This window comes from Oncorhynchus gorbuscha, linkage group LG13 (assembly GCF_021184085.1).
Source record: "Oncorhynchus gorbuscha isolate QuinsamMale2020 ecotype Even-year linkage group LG13, OgorEven_v1.0, whole genome shotgun sequence".
NCBI lineage: Eukaryota > Metazoa > Chordata > Actinopteri > Salmoniformes > Salmonidae > Oncorhynchus > Oncorhynchus gorbuscha.
In genome coordinates, this window is record NC_060185.1 from 4,376,994 (window position 1) to 4,391,993 (window position 15,000).

Here is a 15,000-nt window from a genome sequence, read left to right on the forward strand (position 1 = left end):
AGTTGTTTCTTGGTACTATGACTTTGAGGTGTTTTGTTTTTACAAACCTGAAACAATGTGCAGTATTTGATAGAAAACAAGTGCTCAAATGTAGCTCAGTTGGTAGAGCATGGCGCTTGTAACGCCAGGGTAGTGGGTTCGATCCCCGGGACCACCCATACGTAGAATGTATGCACACATGACTGTAAGTCGCTTTGGATAAAAGCGTCCGCTAAATGGCATATATTATTATATATTATTATTACGTTTTCAAGAAACATTTGGAGACAAAATATAGTTTTGTTGTTGACAAAATTTCTTAGCCAACTCCGTTTTGCCCCATAGTACACCTCTACTGGTCTCTGAGTCAGACAGACAGAGTTCTCTAGAGCACCTCTACTGGTCTCTGAGTCAGACAGAGTTTATTTACCTTTATTTAACTAGGCAAGTCAGTTAAGACAGATTTGTACCTTGTCAGCTCAGGGGTTTGAACTTGCAACCTTCCGGTTACTAGTCCAACACTCTAACCACTAGGCTACCCTGCCGCCCCAGCAGCTCTACTGGTCTCTGTGTCAGACAGACAGAGTTCTCTAGAGCACCTCTACTGGTCTCTGTGTCAGACAGAGTTCTCTAGAGCACCTCTACTGGTCTCTGAGTCAGACAGACAGAGATCTCTAGAGCACCTCTACTGGTCTCTGTGTCAGACAGAGTTCTCTAGAGCACCTCTACTGGTCTCTGAGTCAGACAGACAGAGATCTCTAGAGCACCTCTACTGGTCTCTGAGTCAGACAGAGTTCTCTAGAGCACCTCTACTGGTATCTGAGTCAGACAGACAGAGATCTCTAGAGCACCTCTACTGGTCTCTGAGTCAGACAGACAGAGATCTCTAGAGCACCTCTACTGGTCTCTGAGTCAGACAGACAGAGATCTCTAGAGCACCTCTACTGGTCTCTGAGTCAGACAGACAGAGATCTCTAGAGCACCTCTACTGGTCTCTGAGTCAGACAGACAGAGATCTCTAGAGCACCTCTACTGGTCTCTGAGTCAGACAGACAGAGATCTCTAGAGCACCTCTACTGGTCTCTGAGTCAGACAGACAGAGATCTCTAGAGCACCTCTACTGGTCTCTGAGTCAGACAGACAGAGATCTCTAGAGCATTTAGAATAAACATGCAGAGCAGAAAGTTGGCTTTAGATTTTGACCGCAAGACAAGAATCAGGATATCCTGTTTCTTAAGAGAAGCCTAAACTCAGACATGGTGAACAAGGCTAAAACATGCCAACTCAGAGAGATAAAGCCTGGGTTGTTTCCTGCTACAACGTCTACTAAAAGGTTTCACTTTGTTTTGAGGCGCATTGAAAAAAAACTATTCTGTAAGAGTGATTTGAAAGTGCAAACAAAAGCTGGTACCAGATCTTAATATGTTTTTGTTTATTTCAGTCAACTTCTCAAACTAATATCTTTTTTTCAGATCTGAGACCAGCTAGGCCGAGACATGGACAGCAACACACAGACAGTGATTCACTGACCTGCAGCTTCTCGATGAGGGGGGAACTCTTGGAGGTCTTCATCTTGGATTTGGGGGGGTGTGGAGAGACGATGTTGGGTTTCTATGGACGCGACAGACACCAAAGAGGTGAACAGAGACGGTTGTCACTATAAAGGCCAAGATAGTGAACAGAGACGGTTGTCACTATAAAGGACAAGATAGTGAACAGAGACGGTTGTCACTATAAAGGACAAGATAGTGAACAGAGACGGTTGTCACTATAAAGGCCAAGATAGTGACGACGGACACCAAAGAGTTAACAGAGACGGTTGTCACTATAAAGGCCAAGATAGTGAACAGAGACGGTTGTCACTATAAAGGCCAAGATAGTGAACAGAGACGGTTGTCACTATAAAGGCCAAGATAGTGAACAGAGACGGTTGTCACTATAAAGGACAAGATAGTGAACAGAGACGGTTGTCACTATAAAGGCCAAGATAGTGAACAGAGACGGTTGTCACTATAAAGGCCAAGATAGTGAACAGAGACGGTTGTCACTATAAAGGACAAGATAGTGAACAGAGACGGTTGTCACTATAAAGGCCAAGATAGTGAACAGAGACGGTTGTCACTATAAAGGCCAAGATAGTGAACAGAGACGGTTGTCACTATAAAGGACAAGATAGTGAACAGAGACGGTTGTCACTATAAAGGACAAGATAGTGAACAGAGACGGTTGTCACTATAAAGGCCAAGATAGTGACGACGGACACCAAAGAGTTAACAGAGACGGTTGTCACTATAAAGGACAAGATAGTGAACAGAGACGGTTGTCACTATAAAGGACAAGATAGTGAACAGAGACGGTTGTCACTATAAAGGCCAAGATAGTGAACAGAGACGGTTGTCACTATAAAGGCCAAGATAGTGAACAGAGACGGTTGTCACTATAAAGGACAAGATAGTGAACAGAGACGGTTGTCACTATAAAGGACAAGATAGTGAACAGAGACGGTTGTCACTATAAAGGCCAAGATAGTGAACAGAGACGGTTGTCACTATAAAGGCCAAGATAGTGACGACGGACACCAAAGAGGTTAACAGAGACGGTTGTCACTATAAAGGACAAGATAGTGAACAGAGACGGTTGTCACTATAAAGGCCAAGATAGTGAACAGAGACGGTTGTCACTATAAAGGCCAAGATAGTGAACAGACGGTTTGTCACTATAAAGGACAAGATAGTGAACAGAGACGGTTGTCACTATAAAGGCCAAGATAGTGACGACGGACACCAAAGAGGTTAACAGAGACGGTTGTCACTATAAAGGACAAGATAGTGAACAGAGACGGTTGTCACTATAAAGGCCAAGATAGTGACGACGGACACCAAAGAGGTTAACAGAGACGGTTGTCACTATAAAGGACAAGATAGTGAACAGAGACGGTTGTCACTATAAAGGCCAAGATAGTGAACAGAGACGGTTGTCACTATAAAGGACAAGATAGTGAACAGAGACGGTTGTCACTATAAAGGCCAAGATAGTGAACAGAGACGGTTGTCACTATAAAGGACAAGATAGTGAACAGAGACGGTTGTCACTATAAAGGCCAAGATAGTGAACAGAGACGGTTGTCACTATAAAGGCCAAGATAGTGAACAGAGACGGTTGTCACTATAAAGGCCAAGATAGTGAACAGAGACGGTTGTCACTATAAAGGCCAAGATAGTGAACAGAGACGGTTGTCACTATAAAGGACAAGATAGTGACGACGGACACCAAAGAGTTAACAGAGACGGTTGTCACTATAAAGGCCAAGATAGTGAACAGAGACGGTTGTCACTATAAAGGCCAAGATAGTGAACAGAGACGGTTGTCACTATAAAGGCCAAGATAGTGAATAGTGATGACGGACACCAAAGAGTTAACAGAGACGGTTGTCACTATAAAGGCCAAGATAGTTAACAGAGACGGTTGTCACTATAAAGGCCAAGATAGTGACGACGGACACCAAAGAGTTAACAGAGACGGTTGTCACTATAAAGGCCAAGATAGTGACGACGGACACCAAAGAGGTGAACAGAGACGGTTGTCACTATAAAGGCCAAGATAGTGAACAGAGACGGTTGTCACTATAAAGGCCAAGATAGTGAACAGAGACGGTTGTCACTATAAAGGCCAAGATAGTGACTATAAAGGCCAAGATAGTGACGACGGACACCAAAGAGTTAACAGAGACGGTTGTCACTATAAAGGCCAAGATAGTGACGACAGACACCAAAGAGTTAACAGAGACGGTTGTCACTATAAAGGCCAAGATAGTTAACAGAGACGGTTGTCACTATAAAGGCCAAGATAGTGACGACAGACACCAAAGAGTTAACAGAGACGGTTGTCACTATAAAGGCCAAGATAGTGCCAAGATAGTGAACGAGTCACACCAAAGAGTTAACAGAGACGGTTGTCACTATAAAGGCCAAGATAGTTAACAGAGACGGTTGTCACTATAAAGGCCAAGATAGTGAGACATTAACAGAGACGGTTGTCACTATAAAGGCCAAGATAGTGAACAGAGACGGTTGTCACTATAAAGGCCAAGATAGTGAACAGAGACGACACTATAAAGGCCAAGATAGTGAACAGAGACGGTTGTCACTATAAAGGATAGTGAACAGAGACGGTTACTATGGCCAAGATAGTGAACAGAGACGGTTGTCACTATAAAGGCCAAGATAGTGAACAGAGACGGTTGTCACTATAAAGGCCAAGATAGTGAACAGAGACGGTTGTCACTATAAAGGCCAAGATAGTGAACAGAGACGTTGTTGTAGTGAATATAAAAGGCCAAGATAGTGAACAGAGACGGTTGTCACTATAAAGGCCAAGATAGTGAACAGAGACGGTTGTCACTATAAAGGCCAAGATAGTGAACAGAGACGGTTGTCACTATAAAGGCCAAGATAGTGAACAGAGACGGTTGTCACTATAAAGGCCAAGATAGTGAACAGAGACGGTTGTCACTATAAAGGCCAAGATAGTGAACAGAGACGGTTGTCACTATAAAGGCCAAGATAGTGAACAGAGACGGTTGTCACTATAAAGTGCCAAGATAGTGAACAGAGAGGTTGTCACTATAAAGGCCAAGATAGTGAACAGAGACGGTTGTCACTATAAAGGCCAAGATAGTGAACAGAGACGGTTGTCACTATAAAGGCCAAGATAGTGAACAGACACTATGGATAGTGAACAGAGACGGTTGTCACTATAAAGGCCAAGATAGTGAACAGAGACGGTTGTCACTATAAAGGCCAAGATAGTGAACAGAGACGGTTGTCACTATAAAGGCCAAGATAGTGAACAGAGACGGTTGTCACTATAAAGGCCAAGATAGTGAACAGAGACGGTTGTCACTATAAAGGCCAAGATAGTGAACAGAGACGGTTGTCACTATAAAGGCCAAGATAGTGAACAGAGACGGTTGTCACTATAAAGGCCAAGATAGTGAACAGAGACGGTTGTCACTATAAAGGCCAAGATAGTGAACAGAGACGGTTGTCACTATAAAGGCCAAGATAGTGAACAGAGACGGTTGTCACTATAAAGGCCAAGATAGTGAACAGAGACGGTTGTCACTATAAAGGCCAAGATAGTGAACAAGGAGTTAACAGAGACGGTTGTCACTATAAAGGCCAAGATAGTGAACACTATAAGACGTGAACAGAGACGGTTGTCACTATAAAGGCCAAGATAGTGAACAGAGACGGTTGTCACTATAAAGGATAGTGAACAGAGACGGTTGTCACTATAAAGGCCAAGATAGTGAACAGAGACGGTTGTCACTATAAAGGCCAAGATAGTGAACAGAGACGGTTGTCACTATAAAGGCCAAGATAGTGAACAGAGACGGTTGTCACTATAAAGGCCAAGATAGTGAACAGAGACGGTTGTCACTATAAAGGACAAGATAGTGAACAGAGACGGTTGTCACTATAAAGGCCAAGATAGTGAACAGAGACGGTTGTCACTATAAAGGACAAGATAGTGAACAGAGACGGTTGTCACTATAAAGGACAAGATAGTGAACAGAGACGGTTGTCACTATAAAGGCCAAGATAGTGAACGGACTATAAAGGCCAAGATAGTTGTCACTATAAAGGACCAAGATAGTGAACAGAGACGGTTGTCACTATAAAGGCCAAGATAGTGAACAGAGACGGTTGTCACTATAAAGGCCAAGATAGTGAACAGAGACGGTTGTCACTATAAAGGCCAAGATAGTGAACAGAGACGGTTGTCACTATAAAGGCCAAGATAGTGAACAGAGTCAGAGACGGTTGTCACTATAAAGGACAAGATAGTGAACAGAGACGGGTTGTCACTATAAAGGCCAAGATAGTGAACAGAGACGGTTGTCACTATAAAGGCCAAGATAGTGAACAGAGACGGACTATAAAGGCCAAGATAGTGAACAGAGACGGTTGTCACTATAAAGGCCAAGATAGTGAACAGAGACGGTTGTCACTATAAAGGCCAAGATAGTGAACAGAGACGGTTGTCACTATAAAGGCCAAGATAGTGAACAGAGAACAGAGACGGTTGTCACTATAAAGGCTAAGATAAAGGACAAGATAGTGAACAGAAAGGACCAAGATAGTGAACAGAGACGGTTGTCACTATAAAGGCAAGATAGTGAACAGAGACGGTTGTCACTATAAAGGCCAAGATAGTGACGACGGACACCAAAGAGGTTAACAGAGACGGTTGTCACTATAAAGGACAAGATAGTGAACAGAGACGGTTGTCACTATAAAGGCCAAGATAGTGAACAGAGACGGTTGTCACTATAAAGGACAAGATAGTGAACAGAGACGGTTGTCACTATAAAGGCCAAGATAGTGAACAGAGACGGTTGTCACTATAAAGGCCAAGATAGTGAACAAGATACTATAAAGGACAAGATGAACAGAGACGGTTGTCACTATAAAGGCCAAGATAGTGAACAGAGACGGTTGTCACTATAAAGGCCAAGATAGTGAACAGAGACGGTTGTCACTATAAAGGCCAAGATAGTGACACAGAGACAAATAAAGACAGAGACGACTATAAAGGCCAAGATAGTGAACAGAGACGGTTGTCACTATAAAGGACAAGAGAACAGAGACGGTTGTCACTATAAAGGCCAAGATAGTGAACAGAGACGGTTGTCACTATAAAGGCCAAGATAGTGAACAGAGACGGTTGTCACTATAAAGGCCAAGATAGTGAACAGAGACGGTTGTCACTATAAAGGCCAAGATAGTGAACAGAGACGGTTGTCACTATAAAGGACAAGATAGTGAACAGAGACGGTTGTCACTATAAAGGACAAGATAGTGAACAGAGACGGTTGTCACTATAAAGGCCAAATAGTTAACAGAGACGGTTGTCACTATAAAGGACAAGATAGTGAACAGAGACGGTTGTCACTATAAAGGCCAAGATAGTGAACAGAGACGGTTGTCACTATAAAGGCCAAGATAGTGAACAGAGACGGTTGTCACTATAAAGGCCAAGATAGTGAACAGAGGTTGTCACACTATAAAGGCAAGTGAACAGAGATAGAACGAGACGGTTGTCACTATAAAGGCCAAGATAGTGAACAGAGACACTATAAAGGCCAAGATAGTGAACAGAGACGGTTGTCACTATAAAGGCCAAGATAGTGAACAGAGACGGTTGTCACTATAAAGGCCAAGATAGTGAACAGAACAGAGGCCAAGATAGTGAACAGTTGTCACTATAAAGGCCAAGATAGTGAACAGAGACGGTTGTCACTATAAAAAGGCCAAGATAGTGAAGGTTAACAGAGACGGGTGTCACTATAAAGGACAAGATAGTGAACAGAGACGGTTGTCACTATAAAGGACAAGATAGTGAACAGAGACGGTTGTCACTATAAAGGCCAAGATAGTGAACAGAGACGGTTGTCACTATAAAGGCCAAGATAGTGAACAGAGACGGTTGTCACTATAAAGGCCAAGATAGTGAACAGAGACGGTTGTCACTATAAAGGCCAAGATAGTGACGACAGACACAGACCACTAGAACAAAATCCCCAGAAAGGAGACAACTAACAGACCAAAAACATTACTCAGGCACGCTTGACATTTAAAGGTACATTTCAGGCCTTTGTTTCAAAAAGGGGAATTTCCTCGTAGCCAAATCAGCATTTTTCCATTTATTCATAATTGCAACATGACATTTTATGTCCAAAACAGAAAGTTGGCAACTTCTACCTCCAGTTCCTCGTGGTCATGTTTCCCGTTGTGAAGCTTCAGGAAGCATGGAGGAGGCCTCCTTTTAACAGGCTTCCTCTGCAACACAATGACAGAATAGTTATTAAGATACAAATACAGGCATTCAGATACAAATACAGGCATTCAGATACAAATACAGGCATTCAGATACAAATACAGGCATTCAGATACAAATACAGGCATTCAGATACAAATACAGGCATTCAGATACAAATACAGGCATTCAGATACAAATACAGGCATTCAGATACAAATACAGGCATTCAGATACAAATACAGGCATTCAGATACAAATACAGGCATTCAGATACAAATACAGGCATTGGTAACCTCTATACTAGTGTTGTCACGATACCAGGATTAGTATCACAGTATAATACAATGCAAACTGCATTGCTACAGATGCCGGTCTGATACCCGTGCCAGCCGCGACCGGGAGACCCATGAGGCGACGGTGGGCTTTTGGTTTCTCTCTCTCTAAAAACAGAAATAAATCATTCTAAATAACAAACTGCCTTTATTTACAAATTAGTAATAATGTCCCAGTCCATGTTGAAGAATTGCCTTTTTCTCACTCACTCTAGGTTATTTGAAATCAAAATAATCTCCAAAATAGGGTTATTTTTTTTAAACAAAGCGATTATTATTATTATCATTAGTTAATTTAGAATTATATAAAAGCACCTTAGATATTAATTTAGAATCCTCCAATCCTTTAAATCTAATTATTGGCGGAGAGTCACCTTATTGAAAAAATTATTATTGTACCTTATTATTATTATTAATTATTATTATACCTTATTGAATAAATCAATCATCTGATATAACATAAAGGCCAAGATAGTGACGACGGACACCGTAGGCGACATGAGTCTCACTAGTGTTGAGTAATGTGCTGTTAAAAGTGGTGTAGGTCTTATTTATTTAAAGAGCATATTGAAGTATATTGAAGTTAGAAGCAATAAGATTTGAAGCAATTGCCTACCCGCTGTGGTCAACTATTTCAGCATCGTTTCGCACTGCTCTGAGACAAGCATGGGGACTGGTCTTGATAAATCAATAAGATTTTTATTTTCACTGAATCTCCGTTTGAGTATTGGTTAGAGTACAATTATGGTGTGGAAATGTTATGCTCTTAGCACTGTAGCCTACTCCCGACCATTATGTTGTACAGCGCCATATTTTCCTAACAGAAACTCTGAGGGTTTTGTTTTTCTTGGAATAGAAACACTATAATATTAATCAAAATAATTAAGCTACATTTCTTAAAATCAATCACATATACTATGTTCTTACCAAAAAAAGGTTTTCAATTCTTCAATGCTTCTGAAAGATGTCCTCTAGTGGTCAAACTAGCACTAACTAGCATTAATGGTAACAATGGCTGACAATTAAATAACGTGCCATAGAATTCTGCGGCAGCCTTCAAGGTGTGCTGCAGTATGACACAACTTTTACAGGAAGAACCACAGTGCCATCACAATACTCAATACTAAAACGATACCACGGGAAAACGAGAAGGTGTATTAGCCAAAGTCATAGAATGGCACTTGATCCAGACAGATCTTTTTTTGAGTTCAATACATTTGAAATGTTTGATGACAATTTATAATATTATGGTCCTAATTTACTTGGATGGTAAATCTCGATCTATTGATGAAGTGGATAAATAAAAGGTGTAGCCTAGGCCTATTCAAAATCCAGGTGAATCCCTATTCAGTAGGAGTGTGTGGATGCATTGAGTTATTGAGCTTGTGTGGGCTCATTTCATGGTGCTACAGATGAGACTTTCCATACGGGGACTAATTTCACTGTTACTGATCAACAACTTTTTTTTTTTATAAAAGTGTGCGCTGTCTCTTTAAGACCCAATGATGTAATGCACACAGCGAGAAAGAGAGGAGAGATGTGACTGAGGCAAGGGCGAGGTAGTGAATGAATAACCATTTTTGGGGACGACGACTATAGTTTTTAAGTGACAATCAGCAACTTTGAAATCAGCATACTTTAGCTAGCAAGGAAAGTTAGCCTAGGAAGCTGGAAGCTAGCAAGGAAAGTTAGCCTAGGAAGCTGGAAACTAGCAAGGAAAGTTAGCCTAGGAAGCTGGAAGCTAGCAAGGAAAGTTAGCCTAGGAAGCTGCAAGCTAGCAAGGAAAGTTAGCCTAGGAAGCTGCAAGCTAGCAAGGAAAGTTAGCCTAGGAAGCTGCAAGCTAGCAAGGAAAGTTAGCCTAGGAAGCTGCAAGCTAGCAAGGAAAGTTAGCCTAGGAAGCTGGAAGCTAGCAAGGAAAGTTAGCCTAGGAAGCTGGAAGCTAGCAAGGAAAGTTAGCCTAGGAAGCTGGAAGCTAGCAAGGAAAGTTAGCCTAGGAAGCTGGAAGCTAGCAAGGAAAGTTAGCCTAGGAAGCTGGAAGCTAGCAAGGAAAGTTAGCCTAGGAAGCTGGAAGCTAGCAAGGAAAGTTAGCCTAGGAAGCTGGAAGCTAGCAAGGAAAGTTAGCCTAGGAAGCTGGAAGCTAGCAAGGAAAGTTAGCCTAGGAAGCTGGAAGCTAGCAAGGAAAGTTAGCCTAGGAAGCTGGAAGCTAGCAAGGAAAGTTAGCCAAGGAAGCTAGCAAGGAAAGTTAGCCTAGGAAGCTGGAAGCTAGCAAGGAAAGTTAGCCTAGGAAGCTGGAAGCTACCGGTATCTTCTGTTCTTGTATTGTAAAGTCTTCTGGTGAACAGAAATTAACTATTGCAAAATTTCTACATTTTGCATTATTCAAGTGTGTTCAATTCTGTGTAGTATGAGAGAGGAGATAACATGATACAGTCCAGCCTCCCAGTGGTTCCTCAGGACAGACTAGAGACAGAATGAGAGAGGAGATGGTTCCTCAGGACAGACTCCCAGTGGTTCCTCAGGACAGACTAGAGACAGAATGAGAGAGGAGATGGTTCCTCAGGACAGCCTCCCAGTGGTTCCTCAGGACAGACTCCCAGTGGTTCCCCAGGACAGACTAGAGTCAGTATGAGAGGGGAGATAACATGATACAGTCCAGACTCCCAGTGGTTCCTCAGGACAGACTAGAGACAGAATGAGAGAGGAGATGGTTCCTCAGTCCAGACTCCCAGTGGTTCCTCAGGACAAACTAGAGACAGAATGAGAGAGATGGTTCCTCAGTCCAGACTCCCAGTGGTTTCTCAGCCCAGTCTCCCAGTGGTTCCCCAGTCCAGACTCCCAGTGGTTCCCCAGTCCAGACTCCCAGTGGTTCCTCAGCCCAGTCTCCCAGTGGTTCCCCAGTCCAGACTCCCAGTGGTTCCTCAGCCCAGACTCCCAGTGGTTCCTCAGCCCAGACTCCCAGTGGTTCCTCAGTCCAGACTCCCAGTGGTTCCCCAGTCCAGACTCCCAGTGGTTCCTCAGTCCAGACTCCCAGTCTCCCAGTCTCCCAGTGGTTCCCCAGGACAGACCAGAACTAGCAATGAGTCCAGGTGGACCAGGCACAGTGTCTCTCGTTTTAAAGGGGACATCGGCTGCGCTGACAGACTAGATCCTCTCTCAATCAGTAGACAACGTGAGACACATTTAATAAAAATATCAAAAGTAACAAAAATGATTGTACCGAACCATTTTTTTATTCGTCATGTTTTAGTATTTAAAAAGTACAGAAGTTTTGAGTATACAAATCAACACCCGTCTATACCTCCATTACAGAGGATAAACCAGTGAGTTAACCATCAACGACAGAGAAGGAGACAGACAGACATGACAACTTTACCACAGAACTAGAATGAGAAGCTATCTAGGAACTTTACCTCGTCGTGCGGAGTCGGAGTCGGCGTGACGTGATCTTTGAATCTCCCGGCCAACTCGGCCACCGAAGACTTGACCGATGAGTCCTTCTGAAATACGAAAAGCTCATACATTCAGCAACATAGAAACACCGTCACGAACATGACCTTTGGCATCGCCGCGAGCCGAGAACGTAGCTCTGGACCCCAGTGCCTTCCATTGAGGAGAAAGGAGGTCCAACCTTCTGGATTTTCCTCGGAAGCATTTTGATCTCTCCCCGAATACAGAGCTGTGATTGTGGTTCTATCTGTCCACAGGAAGAGACACGGCATCCCCAGACACAGCTGGACAACATCATACCGCTGCATCTGCCTGGGACACGACATCAGGGTCTTTGTCTTGGCCTTCAGCCTTTTCATCTTATCACTGGTTGTGTTGGCCTCTCTATCTACCTCTGACATTATTTTCTCTCAGCTGCCTCCTCTCCTCTCCTCTCCTCCTCTCCTCTCTCCTCTCCTCTCCTCTCCTCTCCTCTCCTCTCCTCTCCTCTCCTCTCCTCTCCTCCTCTCCTCTCCTCTCCTCTCCTCCTCCTCCTCCTCTCCAGTCCCACTACTCCCATGCTGATTTCTGGGTCTGACTCCTCAATGTTTTCTCTGTTCTCATCGGATGGCTATTAGGTCATTCCTGATATCTGTACAGCAGGGAGTGATACGGTGGTTTCTGTTTGGTGACCGAAGGCCTGGAGAGGCTTGAACGTACCCCAGCATGTATTCTCTCAGCCCCAAATGGTACCCTATTCCTATATAGTGCACTATGTAGGTGCCATTTGAGACCCAATCTACATCTTCAAAAACACAACACTACTGTTGTCCATTTAGATTCCAGAGTGTCCATAACTGATAGGACAAGCTCAGCGTGCTTTGGAGGCTTTTGATTGGTCAAGTTGTTTGTAGCATGAAAGGGAATGTGAATTGTTGAAATATTCTGACGACCTCTCTCTGCCTGTTAGAGAACGGCCTTGAGCTCTCTCTGCCTGTTAGAGAACGGCCTTGAGCTCTCTCTGCCTGTTAGAGAACGGCCTTGAGCTCTCTGCCTGTTAGAGAACGGCCTTGAGCTCTCTCTGCCTGTGAGAGAACGGCCTTGAGCTCTCTGCCTGTTAGAGAACGGCCTTGAGCTCTCTCTGCCTGTTAGAGAACGGCCTTGAGCTCTCTCTGCCTGTTAGAGAACGGCCTTGAGCTCACTCTGCCTGTTAGAGAACGGCCTTGAGCTCACTCTGCCTGTTAGAGAACGGCCTCGAGCTCTCTGCCTGTTAGAGAACGGCCTCGAGCTCTCTGCCTGTTAGCTCTCTCTGCCTGTTAGAGAACGGCCTCGAGCTCTCTGCCTGTTAGAGAACGGCCTCGAGCTCTCTGCCTGTTAGAGAACGGCCTCGAGCTCTCTGCCTGTTAGAGAACGGCCTCGAGCTCTCTGCCTGTTAGAGAACGGCCTCGAGCTCTCTGCCTGTTAGAGAACGGCCTCGAGCTCTCTGCCTGTTAGAGAACGGCCTTGAGCTCTCTGCCTGTTAGAGAACGGCCTTGAGCTCTCTGCCTGTTAGAGAACGGCCTTGAGCTCTCTCTGCCTGTTAGAGAACGGCCTTGAGCTCTCTCTGCCTGTTAGAGAACGGCCTTGAGCTCTCTCTGCCTGTTAGAGAACGGCCTCTCTGCCTGTTAGAGCCTCTCTGCCCTGAGCTTCTGCCTGTTAGAGAACGGCCTTGAGCTCTCTCTGCCTGTTAGAACGAACGCCTGCCTTGAGCTCTCTGCCTGTTAGAGAACGGCCTTGAGCTCTCTCCTGCCTGTTAGAGAACGGCCTTGAGCTCTCTGCCTGTTAGAGAACGGCCTCGAGCTCTCTGCCTGTTAGAGAACGGCCTTGCTCTCTGCCTGTTAGAGAACGCCTCTCTCTGCCTGTTAGAGAACGGCCTCGAGCTCTCTGCCTTTAGAGCTCTCTCTGCCTGTTAGAGAACGGCCTTGAGCTCTCTGCCTGTTAGAGAACGGCCTTGAGCTCTCTCTCTGCCTGTTAGAGAACGGCCTTGAGCTCTCTCTGCCTGTTAGAGAACGGCCTTGAGCTCTCTGCTGCCTGAGCTTAGCCTGTTAGAGAACGGCCTTGAGCTCTCTCTGCCTGTTAGAGAACGGCCTTGAGCTCTCTCTGCCTGTTAGAGAACGGCCTTGAGCTCTCTCTGCCTGTTAGAGAACGGCCTTGAGCTCTCTCTGCCTGTTAGAGAACGGCCTTGAGCTCTCTCTGCCTGTTAGAGAACGGCCTTGAGCTCTCTCTAGTCCATTAGTTCTGTTCACGGAAACACATATCTCCCACCACATTCTTAACAACAATCCCAGATATACACACAACATTCCACTTTAATCACACTTTATTTTTCTTCTCTCTCCCCTTCCATCTCTCTCAGAATGACATCACCCACCTCTCTCACTCCACCCAGTTGTATTACGCCATCATGGACTGACTGAAGAGAGAGAGAGAGAGAGAGAGAGAGAGAGAGACAGAGAGAGAGAGACAGAGAGAGAGAGACAGAGAGAGAGAGACAGAGAGAGAGAGACAGAGAGAGAGAGACAGAGAGAGAGAGACAGAGAGAGAGAGACAGAGAGAGAGAGAGACAGAGAGAGAGAGAGACAGAGAGAGAGAGAGAGAGAGAGAGAGAGAGACAGAGACAGAGACAGAGAGACAGAGAGAGAGACAGAGAGACAGAGAGAGAGAGAGAGAGAGAGAGAGAGAGAGAGAGAGAGAGAGAGAGAGAGAGAGACAGAGAGACAGAGAGACAGAGAGAGAGAGAGACAGAGAGAGAGAGAGAGAGAGAGAGAGAGAGAGAGAGACAGAGAGAGAGAGAGACAGAGAGAGAGAGAGAGAGAGAGAGAGAGAGACAGAGAGACAGAGAGACAGAGAGAGAGAGAGAGAGAGAGAGAGAGAGAGAGAGAGAGAGAGAGAGAGAGAGAGACAGAGAGAGAGAGAGAGAGAGAGAGAGAGAGAGAGAGAGAGAGAGAGAGAGAGAGAGAGAGAGAGAGAGAGAGAGAGAGAGAGAGAGAGAGAGAGAGAGAGAGAGAGAGACAGAGAGAGAGAGTGTGTGTGTGTGTGCTAATGCCACTCAGTGCCTCCCTTTCTGGGTCTGGTCCACAACCCAGTCCTTTAACGTCCTTTCCTGAGCCTGATGTTTTTTCCCCTCTCTGAGATATCTATCTCATTGGGGAGACCCCCCCTATCTATATCACTGGGGAGACCCCCCCCTATCTATATCACTGGGGAGACCCCCTATCTATCTCACTGGGGAGACCCCCCTATCTATCTCACTGGGGAGACCCCCCTATCTATATCACTGGGGAGACCCCCTATCTATCTCACTGGGGAGACCCCCCTATCTATCTCACTGGGGAGACCCCCCCCTATCTATCTCACTGGGGAGACCTGGGAGACCCCCCCCTATCTATCTCACTGGGGA

The 15,000-nt window shown here is 44.8% G+C and overlaps 1 protein-coding gene across 1 annotated transcript in view; it reads right to left on the bottom strand.

Moving 5' to 3' along the window:
- Positions 1-15,000, bottom strand: part of zgc:153184 (uncharacterized protein LOC751652 homolog) — a 79,275-nt gene that overhangs the window by 33,765 nt on the left and 30,510 nt on the right. The window contains exons 2-4 of the mRNA XM_046296325.1: positions 11,546-11,632; positions 7,746-7,823; positions 1,510-1,590 (exon numbers count right to left, since the gene is read on the bottom strand). Coding sequence (XP_046152281.1) covers positions 1,510-1,590; positions 7,746-7,823; positions 11,546-11,632 — 246 coding nt within the window. The remainder of the gene's footprint in view (positions 1-1,509; positions 1,591-7,745; positions 7,824-11,545; positions 11,633-15,000) is intronic.